This window comes from Rhodamnia argentea, chromosome 5 (genome assembly GCF_020921035.1).
Source record: "Rhodamnia argentea isolate NSW1041297 chromosome 5, ASM2092103v1, whole genome shotgun sequence".
Taxonomy (NCBI): Eukaryota; Viridiplantae; Streptophyta; class Magnoliopsida; order Myrtales; family Myrtaceae; genus Rhodamnia; species Rhodamnia argentea.
This window is the reverse complement of record NC_063154.1, coordinates 15,560,139-15,574,951: the sequence shown is the minus strand read 5'-3', so window position 1 is coordinate 15,574,951 and position 14,813 is coordinate 15,560,139. Positions and strand designations below refer to the sequence as shown.

General features: G+C 43.7%; 2 protein-coding genes across 4 annotated transcripts; one reads left to right on the top strand and one right to left on the bottom strand.

Annotated features, from left to right (window-relative positions):
• The first annotated feature begins 88 nt into the window (after positions 1-88).
• Positions 89-7,279, top strand: LOC115746643 (2-oxoglutarate-dependent dioxygenase 19-like). Of its 3 annotated transcripts, none has more exons than XM_030682482.2 (4): positions 89-415; positions 811-1,046; positions 2,261-2,588; positions 2,767-3,055. In XM_030682482.2, the coding sequence occupies exons 1-4, from the start codon at positions 134-136 to the stop codon at positions 3,010-3,012; spliced, it is 1,092 nt and encodes a 363-aa protein (XP_030538342.1). In that variant the 5' UTR covers positions 89-133; the 3' UTR covers positions 3,013-3,055. The 3 variants fall into 3 exon arrangements, with proteins under 3 accessions (XP_030538342.1, XP_048134867.1, XP_030538343.1); XM_048278910.1 differs by lacking the exons at positions 811-1,046; positions 2,261-2,588; positions 2,767-3,055 and adding exons at positions 5,171-5,406; positions 6,158-6,485; positions 6,832-7,279 and having other exon boundaries at positions 119-415; XM_030682483.2 differs by lacking the exons at positions 89-415; positions 811-1,046; positions 2,261-2,588; positions 2,767-3,055 and adding exons at positions 4,205-4,744; positions 5,171-5,406; positions 6,158-6,485; positions 6,832-7,279.
• Positions 7,280-7,612: 333 nt separating this feature from the next.
• On the bottom strand, positions 7,613-11,025 carry LOC115746637 (G-type lectin S-receptor-like serine/threonine-protein kinase At4g27290). The gene is made up of 7 exons (XM_030682474.2): positions 9,572-11,025; positions 9,339-9,455; positions 8,938-9,080; positions 8,633-8,843; positions 8,297-8,534; positions 8,056-8,206; positions 7,613-7,966 (listed from the first exon to the last, which is right to left on the bottom strand). Exons 1-7 carry the CDS (start codon positions 10,845-10,847, stop codon positions 7,658-7,660), a joined length of 2,445 nt encoding a protein of 814 aa, XP_030538334.1. The 5' UTR covers positions 10,848-11,025; the 3' UTR covers positions 7,613-7,657.
• Positions 11,026-14,813: the final 3,788 nt, after the last annotated feature.

Here is a 14,813-nt window from a genome sequence, read left to right as displayed (position 1 = left end):
GTTTCCGAGAGTTTATCAAGGAACTCTTCTGTGATGAGGAACTCCCTTCATTGTTGATATAGACATACACGCTTTTGATAGAGAGAGAGAGAGAGAGAGAGAGAGAGAGAGAGAGTGTTGAGTTTCATCTCAAATGGCTACTGTCTGTCCAGTTGCTCCGCTCCATCATGGAGATAATACTTCTCGGCTCAAGATAACAAGTGTTAAGACTCTAGCTGAATCTTCCAACCTCACTTCCATTCCCTCCGGCTACACCTTCTCTGCCTCCACTTCCGATGATCAAGCCGTTCACTCCGGCCATGATGACTCCATCCCCGTCATCGACTTCTCCCTTTTCTCCTCGAGTAATCCCGATCGGCGGTCTAAAGTCGTCTCGGATCTTGCAAAGGCTTGTCGAGACTGGGGCTTCTTCATGGTACACATGTTCCTAGCTACTTCACTAGCTGCTTACAAACAGTTGGCATCTTTGATCAACTTTCGCGTATCAAACTTGTTACAAGCACTTAAAAGCCTGCCAACAGTTTAAATTGAATTGGCCGGTTCAACCGATGGTGGTTCATCCTTGCCGGAACTAAAGAAAGTTAATGAGAAATTACTGTTCATCGCTTAGACTCCGAGAGATTGGGCACTGCGAGTAACTCAAGCCCGATACCTTGTTTTTTTTTTTTTTTTTTTGTAGATCTATGTTTCATTAATTGTTTATAAGCTGCAGTCATTCTTCGTCGATACTGACGTGAAATCTATATACATGATTCCAGTGTCCTATCTGCTATGTATTGACCCCGGCCTCTTGGGTTTATACGTGAGTAGGTGATCAACCATGGCATGCCCGAGAGCCAAATGAAGGCGACGGTCGATGCGTTCACCCGATTTTTCGATCTGACGGAGGAGGATAAGAGGGAGTTCCAAGGGAAGCACGTGCTGGACCCCATACGATGCGGGACGAGCTTCAATCCCTCGGTCGACAAGGTGCTGTTCTGGAGAGATTTTCTGAAGGTGAAGGTGCATCCGGAGTTTCACTGCCCTACCAAACCAGAAGGCTTGAGGTAAATTTGCATTTGACGAGTTTTCAACACTCATGGAGAGAAGTGATTGTGGTAATATTTATCCGGATCCATAAACTTTTCCACCCAAGTTGGAGTAACAATTAGAAACTCCTAAGACAGTAAGGGCTAGCGCAGTGACCACCACAGGCAGTATACGTGGCGAGGTGGAGCCTTTAGAGTCTGTGGTTGCTGTAGCTGCTAAGTTTGACAACAAGGTGCATGTTTGATCTGCTGACAGATGTGGATATAGTGGTAGTTTTGCTTTATCTGTGATAGAAGAGGTCGTAAATTTAACACAGCTAATGAATATTCTAATGTCGCTGCTAAGTTGAACACGAGGTGAATCTTGAAATCGTGCGTAAAAATGGAAATAAAAGTTTTAAGAACAACCCTTTTCTGAACTGGATTAGCTTTGCCACAGAAGCTGGTCAATACTGCAATGGAGATCTTAGTTACGAAAAATCATGCTAATGGCAAAAGACTCCACGGAATGGTTTGCTTTTGTCATTTTATACAAGTTACAGGTCCTGGAGCATTATTGATGGATGATGGGTCCATCCTAGAGGTCCAAGGACAAAATAATCTTTGATAAGGTGGGTACTTATCCAGATCTTAGCCCACAGCAGAAAATTATCAGATATATCTGAAAAAGAAAACATGATGAGGAACTTGGACAAATTCTTTTTCCCGGGTAACCCGAGAACCCCGAATCTTCGACTCGACTAATTCTAGTCTCGGTCCATGTTTAAGACTGCTCACTCGGGTGGCGCTTTCGATCTCTAAAGTTACCTAAGTGGGAGATGACATGATTTGAATACCAAATTTGCCATATCTACATGAAGCGCTTGACTACACAATCAATACTTGTGGGATCTGAACCGAACAGCTTCAATCTGTCAGATGCGCAAGCTCCTCAGCTTTTTAGATTCCGGTTCGTTAGATCTATATTAACCCAGAAATCTGGCGATCTTCAAACATAGCAATAGAAGCTCTTATGTTAGGATAGCATTATGTCGGATCATCTTGATGTCAGACAAGAATAATTGTGTACAACTTGAGAAAATTGACAAAGTGCTGATTCAATTTGATAGAGCAAAACAATTAGCGATAAACCAGAAAAAAAAGATGGAGTGACACAAACTTGTGACATCCTTAAAGATCAAAAGAACACCACAGCATTTTCCTCTGATGAATGAAAGCAATGTTTGTTGCAGGGAAGTTTTAGCAGAGTACTCTGGCGTGGTCCGGAGATTGGCTAGGGAACTGCTCAGTGGTATATCGGAGAGCCTAGGACTCGAGCCGGGCTATATCCACGAGGCAATGGACATGGATTCGAGCCTACAGATATTAACTGCGAATCTGTATCCGCCATGCCCACAGCCAGAACTCGCACTTGGCATGCCCCCACACTCAGACCATGGCCTGTTGACCATCCTCATGCAGAATGGAATTGGAGGCCTCCAAGTGCGCCATGGCGGGAAGTGGGTCAATGTCGATCCAATTCCGAAAGCCTTTTTGGTCAACACCGGTGATCACCTCGAGGTACTTATACAGAAGTTCATGTCTCATATCTCTAATCTCCCTCATCTCTCTTGCAGGAGAGGTCCAATTTGTTTCGAATGAGCTATTTCTTTGCAAAATTGTCCTCAATTTCATATGTGAACTGATCATGCTAATTGCAACTAAACTTTTTTGGTTCCACACTATTCGACTGTACAAGATTATGACCAACGGGAAATACAAGAGTGTTCTGCATCGAGCTGTGGTGAACAACAAGGCTACGAGGATGTCGATGCCTCAATCTATCGGACCTTCGCCCAACACTGTCGTCACGCCGGTGGAGCAGCTGGTGGATGGTGAAAACAACGGAGCCATGTATATCGCGATGAAGTACAAGGACTACCTGGAACTTCAACAGAGCAACGCACTCGATGGGAAGTCGTGCCTGGATTGGGTGAAGATATAATCATGTGCAGCCTGAACTGTTTTGATGTATTCAATGACAAAATGAATGTGCGATTGTGTTCTGCTTCTAGACTGTCTGGACTCTTTGGACTGCAACCTTATGAAACGTTTAATGCTATGTGAAGCAAACGTCCGAGAACCATATAGCACTGATGCGTGTAACCTGCTCCTTTCTATGATGTATCTTCTTGACGTTAATAAATGGAAGTAAGAACTTGATAATGCACCCTAAGTTTGTAGTTCTGTAAATCATGATGGTTGGTCAGTATGAGCCAGCAAATTTTTCTGTCTAGATTTCCACCGGAAATAGCCACTTCAATGGGCTAAAAATATCGGGTACCCGCCGCAACTCGAAGGACATGTTTCTAGTATGAACACACGGATGCATCAGACCACCTGTGTTCTGGTTTGCTGTAACACTGACCTGTATTATCGCGCTTACGTTCTATTTTCCTTTCGAAGATTTCTGTTTTCTGCGTTAGGTCTCGCTGTGCGCCGTGTGAATCTCAGAACATCTTGCTCCTTTAGGCAATGAATCTTCAATGGCTTGCTATGTCCCTAAATTGGAAGTCTCGTTGGGCTGTGATTCATACTCCTTTGCTAGACGTAGCCCTAATTTAAGGGTGAATCATGATAAAATCTCGTATCTTGATTTCTCTTTCTCACTTTACATTTTACTTTGACTTGATTATGCGCCGAATTCTAACATCAATATTGTTAGAATGCACGTGTGAGTTATGTTAGAGAAATCTCACATTGGATAATTAATGTGATGTTCAACAGTTAATATATCCAAATTGGCCCATAACTCATTATCTTAAGCATTTGAGTGAAGGTAAGTCTAACTGGATATGTTGACGGTCTTGGACTTGAGCTATCTCTTGACGATCTCCCCGAGTGATGGTATTAGGCTTCTGCTATGCACTCTTTCCTCTATTGTTGGACAGAAAAAGGTCTCTTTGTTCACATGTCTCTGGGTGAAAACCGTTTTAATCATCCGAACAAAAAGAAAATTGTAAGATACAATTTGGGAACCCCTTTGAGTTGGTTCTCCATCATTTCACAGAGCTAAACAAAATGAAGAAGCTTCCTATCTGGCATGACGCTCTTAGAAAAGGAGCTGCCATGTGGAACCTCGACAGTCCCTCACCCTATAAAATATTGCGCTGTTACGGTGGGGGCAGGTAGACTGTTTTGGTGGCTCGAAGGAAGTGGCATGATGCTCTAAAAGACGAGGGCATACAGGCATCAGATGTTGCAAATGGAATCGCATTTACTGTTTGCAAAAGGAGCTGCCATGTGGCCGTCTCGGAGAGTTTACCAAAGTAACTCTTCTTTCATCTTCTTATCTAGCAGAACTTCTCCTTCTGTTATTGATATATAGACATAGACATTCACTGAAGGTAGAGAGAGAGAGAGAGAGAGAGAGAGAGAGAGAGCTTGTTTCATCTCAAATGGCTACCGTCTGTGAAGTCGCTCCGCACCATCAAGAAGCTAATTTTTCTCAGCTCAAAACAGCAAGTGTCAAGGCTCTAGCTGAATCTTCCAACCTCACTTCCATCCCGTCCCGCTACGCCTTCACCTGCGCTTCCGGTGATCCTGCCGTTCATCCCGACCATGATGACTCCATCCCCGTCATCGACTTCTCTCTCCTCTCCTCGAGTAATCCCGATCGACGGTCTAGAGTTGTCTCGGATCTTGCCAAGGCTTGTCGAGACTGGGGCTTCTTCATGGTACATGCTTTCCCAGATAGTTCGTTTGCTCATTAGCTGCTTCATGGTACTTTTCTTTGCTCTGTTTGGTCATCGAAGAGCCAAAACAAACGGTTGGTAATCTTTGATCAGCTTTGGCTTATCGAACTTGCCATGAGTACTGAACAGATTAGCATAAGTTTAAATTGAATTGGCTGGTTCAACCGATGATTGTTCATTAACGCTGGAACTAAAGAAAATTCATGAGAAATTATTTCTCATGCCTTAGACTCCGAGAGATTGGGCGCTGCGTGTAAATCAAACCCGAAACCTTGTTTTTATGTTTTGCATAAATTGGTATCGAAGCTGGAGTCATTCTTGATCAGTATGACACAAACGCTCTATGCATGATCCGGCGGTGTCTTGCATACCATGTATTGATCATGGCCCCTGGGTTGTGTGGAGCAGGTGATCAACCATGGAGTCCCCGAGAGCCAAATGAAGGCGATGTTCGACATGCTGACAGGTTTCTTCGATCTGACAGAGGAGGAGAAGAGGGAGTTCGAAGGGAAGCACGTGTTGGACCCCATAAGATGCGGGACGAGCTTCAATGCTTCGGTCGACAAAGTGTTTTTCTGGAGAGATTTTCTGAAGGTGAGGGTGCATCCAAAGTTTCACAGCCCTACCAAACCAGAAGGCTTCAGGTGTCCTCTCTCTCTCTCTCTGTCTCTCTTTGTGGAGAAAGTAGGCTTTTGACAAAGACTCCATAGAATAGTATGCTTGTCATTTTGTATAGGTTAGAGATTCTGGAGCATTATTGAGTGATGGCGGGTCCATCCTAGTAGATCTAGGGAAATGACAATCTTTCACATCGTACTTCAGAGTTCATCGGCATCTTCGTGCGCAGCGGAGAATTATTAGATAAAATAAAAAGAAAGCATGAGGAGGAACTTGAACAAAACTTTCTTCCCTGGTAATATGGGAATCAAAATCTTCGACTGGACTACTACTTCCGGTATCTGTATATATGTAAGACCCTGTCCACTTCGATGGCGGACTTGAATTCTAGAGTTACCTAACTGCGAGATGTCATGATTTGGATACCAGATTTGCCATATCTACATGAAGCACTAGACCCCTCAATTGATCTTATGGGATCTGAACTCGAAATGACTTCAATTCGTCCGATGCATAAGCTCTTGAGGATCTTTGGTTCCATTTTGTTAGTTTTGTATAATAGCTCTATATTTATCCAGAAATCGATAGCACTATGTTGGATCTCTTGATGGCAAACAACAACAAAATTTTGTATTGAGGATTCAATTTGATAATGCCGGACAATTAGTAGCACGTCAGATAAAAGATCGAGTGACACAGACTTGCGACATCGATAACGATGAACATAACACCACCATGGCATTTTCCTCTGAGGAATGAAAGCAATGTTTGTTGCAGTGATGTTTCAGCAGAATACTCTGGGGCGGTCCGGAAATTAGTTAGGGGACTGCTCAAGGGTATATCCGAAAGCCTAGGACTCGAACCGGGCTATATCGACGAGGAAATGAACATGGAATCGAGCCTACAGATACTAACGGCGAATCTGTATCCGCCATGCCCGCAGCCAGAACTCGCTATGGGCATGCCACCACACTCAGACCATGGCCTGTTGACCATCCTCATGCAGAATGGAATTGGCGGCCTCCAAGTGCACCACGGCGGGAAGTGGGTCAAAATCGATCCCATTCCGAACGCCTTTCTGGTCAACACCGGTGATCACCTAGAGGTACATATACAGAAATTCGTGTTCCCTCTTCCAAATCTCCCTCATTGTCTTGCAATAGAGGCCGGATTTGTTTCAAATCTGGGTGTGTACTGTGTGCCTTGGTTTATTCATGCAGATACAGTGTTTGTCTTCATGGATGGGACATTGTTATTATACATAAGACCATAGTTCAAATAGTTGTCCTATAAATTTGCTGAAACATTCTCTTTTCTCTTTGTTTCTTTCATTGGACAATAATCAGTTAAAAAGTAGATACGGATCTTCGTGATTTACTACTCTTTTCTTATTGTACCAATAAAGCTTACTGCAACTAAAACTTTTTCTCGACTCTTATCAACTGAGCAAGATTATGAGCAATGGGAAATACAAGAGTGTTCTGCATCGAGCTGTCGTGAACAACAAGGCTACAAGGATATCGATCTCTGTGTCTAATGGACCATCGGCCGACACTGTTGTCATCCCAGCGGAGCAGCTAGTGGATGGCAAGAACAACCGAGCCATGTACATCGGGATGAAGTACAAGGACTACCTGGAACTTCAACAGAGCAGCGTCCTCGATGGGAAATCGGGCCTGGATAGGGTAAAGAAATGATTTTGCACAGCCGGAGCTGTCATACTAATGGATGTCGGATTGTGTTATGCTTCTAGACTGTCTGGACTCTTTGGATTGCAACCTTAAGGAACATTTAATATTATGTGATATGAGGTCCAAGAACCATACATCACTGATGTATGTAAGCTGGTCCTTCCTGTGATGTATGTCCTGACATAATAAATGGAAGTAAGAACTTCATGGTGGTTGGTCAGTATGAGCCGGCAAATTTTTCTGTCTAGATTTCACTGGAAATGACCACTTCAATGGGCTAAAAATATCGGGTACTCGCTGCAACTCGAAGAACTCGCTCTGTTCGGACAACTTTTTTAGTCTCTTTGTGTTAGGTTCCCTTCCCTCTCATTACATCAGAAAACATCATGGTGAACCGAAGTCAAATATCTTCTCATTATATTGGGAAGTGAAGTCCTTTTCCATTTTTGCTGTTTTAGGTGCATCTGAGCTAAATGATGTCGCCATAATGCATTCAAGATTAAGAGATGACTTCGGATATGAATGCCGTGATGTTCTCATATTCATGTAAGATCAATACATACAAAATTGTAATTATGGATATACATCACCGAGGCTGTACAGACGAAATAGTCATTTGGTTGGCCGAGTATATTTGGCGCGGGCCACCGCTCGACGAACTTGCTTCCGAAAAAGACTCCTCGCTGAAAAAACCGGGCTGTTTAGGATGAGGCAATGTGCTGTCACTGACCAACATCGTAACCACAGACGACATCTCCGGTCTATCTCTTGGATTCTGTTGAACGCACAGCAAAGACACATGGATCGATCGTAAAACTTCCATGGAATTCAATGTGGATGCGATTGATGGATCAACAAGCTCCATGGACTGTCCATCCCTGAACAGTGTCCAGGCCTGCATGATCATTTCAGTCATCTAGAATAAGACTAGAAACAAACCTGAAGAAAGAAAAACAAGAAGATCTGATAAATTTTCCGGCTTACATATCCGAGAAGGCTTAAATGGCTGTCAGGATGACTGAAGCCTCGATTTCTTTTCCCGCTCACGATTTCCAGCACTAAAACTCCGAAACTGAATACATCCGATTTTATCGAATATAACCCATGGATAGCATACTCTGGCGACATGTAGCCGCTATGCAAGAAAGCCATTGAAGAGAATGATTAGTTTTTGAAGCAAATGGACCAGATCCAGTGAATATCATCACTTGTTAAGACAACTTACTATGTTCCCACCACTCTCTTTGTATTCGCTTCGCTCTCGTTACCTCCGAAACTCCTTGCCAAACCAAAGTCTGATATCTTTGGATTCATTTCGTTGTCGAGCAGGATGTTTTCAGCTTTCAGATCTCTATGAATTATTCTTAATCTTGAGTCCCGGTGAAGGTATAGGAGCCCCGAAGCTATGCCGTTGATGATGGTGAAGCGCTCACGCCAATCCAGTGAAACACCCTTCTCTTCATCTGCCAAATTATAGGCCTTATGAGAAATAAACGGAAGCTTCTTCACTCATTTCCTATGACAAAAGCAATGCAAATGCAGGGACTTGAGCGAAGCAAACCGAAGATGAAGCAATCCAAGCTTCGGTTGGGCAAGAACTCATAGATCAACATCATTTCATCTACTTCCATGCAGCATCCGAGAATCTTGATGAGGTTTCGGTGTTGAAGTTTGGCGATGTACACGACTTCGTTCTTGAATTCAACCTGTCCCTGCCTAGAGTTTTCCGACAGCCTCTTCACAGCAATCTCTTGGCCATTCCTCAGAACACCCTAAAAGATAGAGATTTTTCTTGTTCCTTTTTTCCATTGTGCATTTAGATACGTACGGAGCAGAATTGGAATTCCGAAAAATGAGAATATTAACCTTATAGACAGCTCCAAAGCCTCCCTCTCCAAGTTTGTTGTCTTCAGAGAAGTTATTCGTCGCGTTCACTATGGTTGCGAGGTCGAACAGAGGTAAGTCTAGATCTTCACTATGGCTTTGATGAGAGACTCCAAAGATCCATCCTGCAAGTTGAAATCAAAATGAGTGAACTCATCAAGTAAAGGGAACTCATAATTGAGCATTAAAAATCCCAATACAGAATTCAAAGCAACACACATTTGGTTCATTCATATTTTTTAGGCCACTTATGATCTGATGAAACTTTGCATTTGATGCAGAGCAGCAACATCTGAAAGCTATGCTGAGTAAAAGATAACTCTTGCGGATCAAGAAGGACAACTTTCTTTGAAACCGTAATTATCGAATGAAAACGGCTTTACCATCTCTCCTGTACTTTGTGAAAACAACCGCAATGCCGAGAAGAAGCACTGTGGACAGCACAGTGCCGACAATGATGCCCGTTCTTTTCCTTGCGCCAGGATTTCCACTGCTACCACCTTGATACACATGGTAACAAATTGAAAATAGAAGTTGGTAAGAAACCGACGGTTAGATCGAACTCATTCTCTTCCTCGTGTCACCACATTGAAACTAACTTGATCTGAACACATACCAACTTCTGATGCGGCCATCCTTACGTAAATGTCCTGGCCGTTCTCGTTGAACTGTCTGATATCCATCAGGTCACCGAACCAAAGCAGGCATCCACTTCCTTGCCCTCGAATATCCAAATTCGAATAAGCCGTGCACGAGCAGTTCCTCAAGCATGTCCTCTCGCATTCTCGAAGGTTCATGTTCTCGTTGAACCATGAAAACCTCGTGTCGGGCACCTTCACTTGGGTGTACTTCAGAAATTTATCTCTTCCCTCGCAATCCAGTTCTGTCCTCCGGACACACCCGTTTGACCAATCCCCGAATTCCCAGTCGCTCGGGTATTTGGGCAAGAACCCTGTCAGGCACATGCATTTCGGGGAGGTTGCAATGTTACAATTCCCATTGCCTCCGCATAATGCGTAACTGTCACAGTCATCCGTTTGAGCTGACGAATACACTATCCAACCGTGTGTCCGGTCTACCCAGCTGAAGCGCTGAGCGATCCCATTCTCGTTTAAAACCAGCATCGACGGGACCGAACTGTTCAGAATATTGAAGTAATAGTAGATTTCGTTTTGGTTGAAGACGAAGCCGAAGCTATAAACCGGATTTGGCCTCAACTGAGGGAACCCACTAAACCGGAGGCCGTTCCAAGGTCCCGACCTGAACTGCACTACTGATCTGTTCCTCAGGATCAGCTGCGGATATCCCGAAGGATCGAGCCTATATGTGAAATCACCCGGTGAAGGGTCGTCGGCAGTTTTCCACGAGGTCAAGTACCGGTCCAGGCCTTTGGCTCGGTCTATACCAAACTTTATGCCAGCCAGAAACGAATTAGAAGGGTGATCAAAACTCTGCCAGATTGCATCATCCAAGTTATTGTCGTTTCCTTCCTTTACGACGAAATTGGCGGAATCCAAAAGCTGTGCAATTGGATTCTGGGCCGATCTCGATGCATTGGAGGACCAAACGACTCCATTGGTGCTGTTCAGGAGAGTCAGTACACCCTGAGGAGTGAGCTTCAGGACACCTGAAGAGTCATTCAGGGGATTCTCCCGGTTTGCGACCCAAACCACCCTCCCCGCCGATATCTTCTTGTACCATATGCCGACGTACCGGCTATTGGAGCTGCCGGGGCTGAAGAATCCTAGCTCAAAGTTCCCGCCGGCAGAGACTATCGTTTGGCCATCTGTGATGTTCTGGCCAGCTGAAATGGAGTCCAGCGCATAGCTTATCTGCCACACAAGGGAAATGAAGCAGAAGCCGTGCAGAAGAATCGGAAGGCGTGATTCCATAGATGTTGTTCAGCTGATGCAGTACCAAACCGACTTCTTCTGATTCATGGGGAAATTAAAGAGGAGAGGCAATCAGGCTGTGATTAATGTGATTAATCTGTCCTCTGTTTTTGTTGCTCTGTGAATCAGGAATGAGCCACAATGTTGGACCTGGACCACATAAAATGATTGTTAAATGACGTGCAAAAGCAAGAGTCGATGGTAATTAGCACTTTTGAGTTTACTGTTGGTAAAGCATCATACAAACCCCGTTTTCAAGCTGAGAGTCGCGCTCGGCAACTTCATCACGCATTGCTCGGACGGACAACAAGTGCGCGACGAAAGACGAAAAACCCGATTCCGTGCCCGCGACAGCGAGAACAACGGACAAAGCGATCACCTTCTAACGTGATGCTGATAGTTCTATCGCGGGGTGGGGGGAGATTATATCGGCGAAATAACAAAGATCCAGGCTTTCGCCTTGTCAGTACAGTACTAATTAGTCGGCTATTAAAGTCGATGATTTCGGTAGAGATGAGTAGGTGCCATGTGATGTGTTTGTTTAGTAAAGTTGACACCCCATGATACCAACAATTAACTATTGATCTCGTTTATCATAATCTAACTTCTGACGTGCGCGAGGCGCTGTCTGGACGCTGGCCTCTTGACAACCCGCTGCAGAAAAAAGTTGTCCTTCACAAGATGCCGGTTCCCATCTGTCCGGATCGGGATAGTGGCCGACCCGCGGCTGTCGTTTTCGGCAAACGACGATGCCGTCACACTAGCCGAAGACGGAGACATTTTGCCGAAAACGGTCTTTGCGTTGCGTATGGGAAAGTTGTGGACCGTGGAGAAACAGATGTGTTCGTGACATCAGAAGACGACGGACCTTCGATTTGAATTAATTCTTTGTTCCGAGAAATAACACCTGGTCTGTAATATCCGTTTACACTTCTTCATAGTCAAGCCTAAGGTTGTCTCCAAATTCTCTTTCACTGTCTACCTGGTGCGGGAAGGAAAACGACAGACGGGGTCGAGCGGATGGAAAGATGACAAGTGGGACGCGCGACGTGCTCTTCATGGAAACTCTCGAAGATTGTCTCCACGTGGCGGATGGGAACTTGATAGGAGCAATCGCTTGGTGGAGCAGTTGTTAGAATTTGAAATCGAAATGTCGTCGTGGAGAGATAGACCCGAGTGAGATATTATTACCGAATAGAGGAAAAATCTGATTTTTTTTTTTTTTAGTACCCTGAATGTGGTTGATTGCTGGTATGGTTCAGAATGTGGTCTTCTAAGGAATGTTCGAGATGCCCTGATGATATTGAGAAGAATCGAGCACGTTATTCTGTATGAGTTTCAAGGGGTGTGAGCAACGTATTTCGTTGCGGAGATGTGGGATCCATATGTTTGAGAGTCTGAATTGCGGAAAATATGTTTGGGATCCCGTTGGTGAAAGGAGCCTCAAGGTTCTTGAGTGAAATGAATCAAATGTGAGGTCAAGTGGCTGGAAATTGAATATATGCAAGTGCCGTGAGTTAGGCAAATGACAAAAAGTGTACTACAGTATTAGTATCACAGAAATAACGGAGATTGCGAAGTTGGTTCACTTGAGTATTCGCAGGCTGATGCGATTTCTTTCGAGGAAGAATGTTGGATTTATGCCGATGATTGTGGATGGCTACTTGAGGAGGACCTACGTGTTTGTGTTGAGGCATAAGTTTGCAGTTGTTATCAAAACCAATCTCGGAGTGGTTGAGTAAATTTTGCATGAAGGCATAGTAAATCACAATTGTTTGTAGAGTTAATGAGCAAACCATTATTAGATGTGACCCAATGCTATCTAATGTTAGTATGTCTAGGAAATTCTAGCAGATGCACTTGGTACAACTAGTTACTCGGTGAATAAATCCTCATCGACTTCAATTGATGTTTAACCCCCTAAAGAAGTGTGATCCGGCAACATTATTAATTATTTAAATTTTAGAATGTTTTGTTGCTCATATCATGTTTGAGCGAGTGATTGTAAGCTCGTTTGGAGGGCAATAAAGTGCATATTCCTAAGCCATGCACAAGGTGAGCGAGGCTTTTTATTGTGGTGCTTGGAACTAAATTCACCATTGCCAGTAGAGAAATTACATTTGTGGAATCTCTAATACTTCTAGGATTGGTTATGGCAGCGTTTATACAAATCTTAACGGTGTAGAGCTCAAGATGGATTTGTAAGAATAATTTTTTGAGGTAATAGGTAATTGCGTGATAATCGATACATATAGTGCATGTAGTGAGGTGGAAAATCTAGAGCCAACGGTTATTGTAATTACTCTGTTTGACAAGGTACGTGTTCAATCTTGCAACATCCAGTTTTCTAGTTTTGCTAGAGTTACACATTTATATTCAATCGCGAGTTTTGGTCTTTAGGCCGTTGGTATAGAGTGGTGTGCCTTGTGTCACGGATCTATTTTTCCCCGCATTCACATACCCTCGTTAGTGGAGCTAGCGACGTTGAAGTGGTTTGTGCTAGGAGTTCTATGATAGAATGGATATTTCTTTTAAAAGCTTTGAAAGCGGATGCTGTGTGTAAATTGGTCGGGAGCTAATGCCACTCTCCTAATGAGGCATGGCACGTTGAAACTAGTTATTGTGCTTGAGTGTCCTGTTAGTCTCGATTGATGGACTGAATAACCGAGCTAAGCTAGGCGTGATACAATCCATTACATTGATGTTATTCGCCATACTGTTCTTAGGAACAACTTGGAAGGAAGGCTGGCCTGGTATTCTCGGCTCACCAAGCGCCACTCGGGCTATTCCACGGCCAAGGATTTGTCGGTCCACAACACTTGCCCGAGGAATAGTTCAGCTTGAATTGAAGTTACGGCTTACTCATGAGTCCAAGAGATCATTCAAAAGTGTTTGAAAGCCAACAAGTATTGTATTAAAATTTACGAGATCGAGAGGTAATTTTGCGAGGAAATAATTATGAGGGCTAAACACGGTGTCGGTTATTGATTATCACTGTGGATCCTAAACACTGTGAATGTTTAAGTGACTCGAGTATGGTTGTAATACTCACTATATCGCTTTGATAAGTTCTATTGATCAGATCGTGTACATATCATATCCGATTTATTTACTTTATCGTGGTCGATAACTTGTTTTTCCGCAACAATTCCGACCTTAAGGGTCTCTTGCATCAAGCATACAAATAATTACGAGACGAAAATCCTTTATCGCTCGAGCAAATTCACTGGATTAACCAAAATCTGAGGTCAGCACCCTCACTGTTCACAGTCAAAGTCCAAGACAGTCTCCAAATCCTCTTTCCCGGTCTCGGTTCTCATCCCGAAAGAAGCCATCAGACAAGAAAATTGTGACAAATGACAAGTGACATTTGCGGTTTTTGTTTTCTTTTTTTTCCAGACAAACTCGAGGATTGTCTGCACGTGCCGATGTGGACGGCACGTGATCGGATCAATCCTTCAGTGGAGTACGGAACCGTCCCGAACAGTGAATTATCTCTTCGCCTCGCTCCCCGGCGTCAGAGACTGAGAGTTCTGTATTGGTGAACACGTGTCAAAGTACAATTGGATAGCCACCTGTGTGGGTCAGGTGGGACCCAAAACCTACCTAAACTAAACATCTCATGGGGGTGGGTTAGTTGAGTTGATCCACACGTGTGCGTAAGAGTGATCGATTTGAGTATGGATTGATTTTCACCGAACAAGTTGAAATCGGATGGAAAGAGTTAGTTCTCAATTTGTGGAATTAAGAATTGAACCATCCATTTAGGGACGGATGTGTTCTTTTTTTTTTTTTTTTTGGTTTATTGTATTCCCCACGTGCGGGAGCTTTCCAGCATTAAAATAAATAATTTCCTATCTAGGATTTGTTTCAAGATAAAAATAAAAAATATTAAGAGATCTTGGCCAGCTCGTCGGTCCAATCCGAAATTTTTGAATTTGGGAATCGGACTGATCCTCCTAGGAA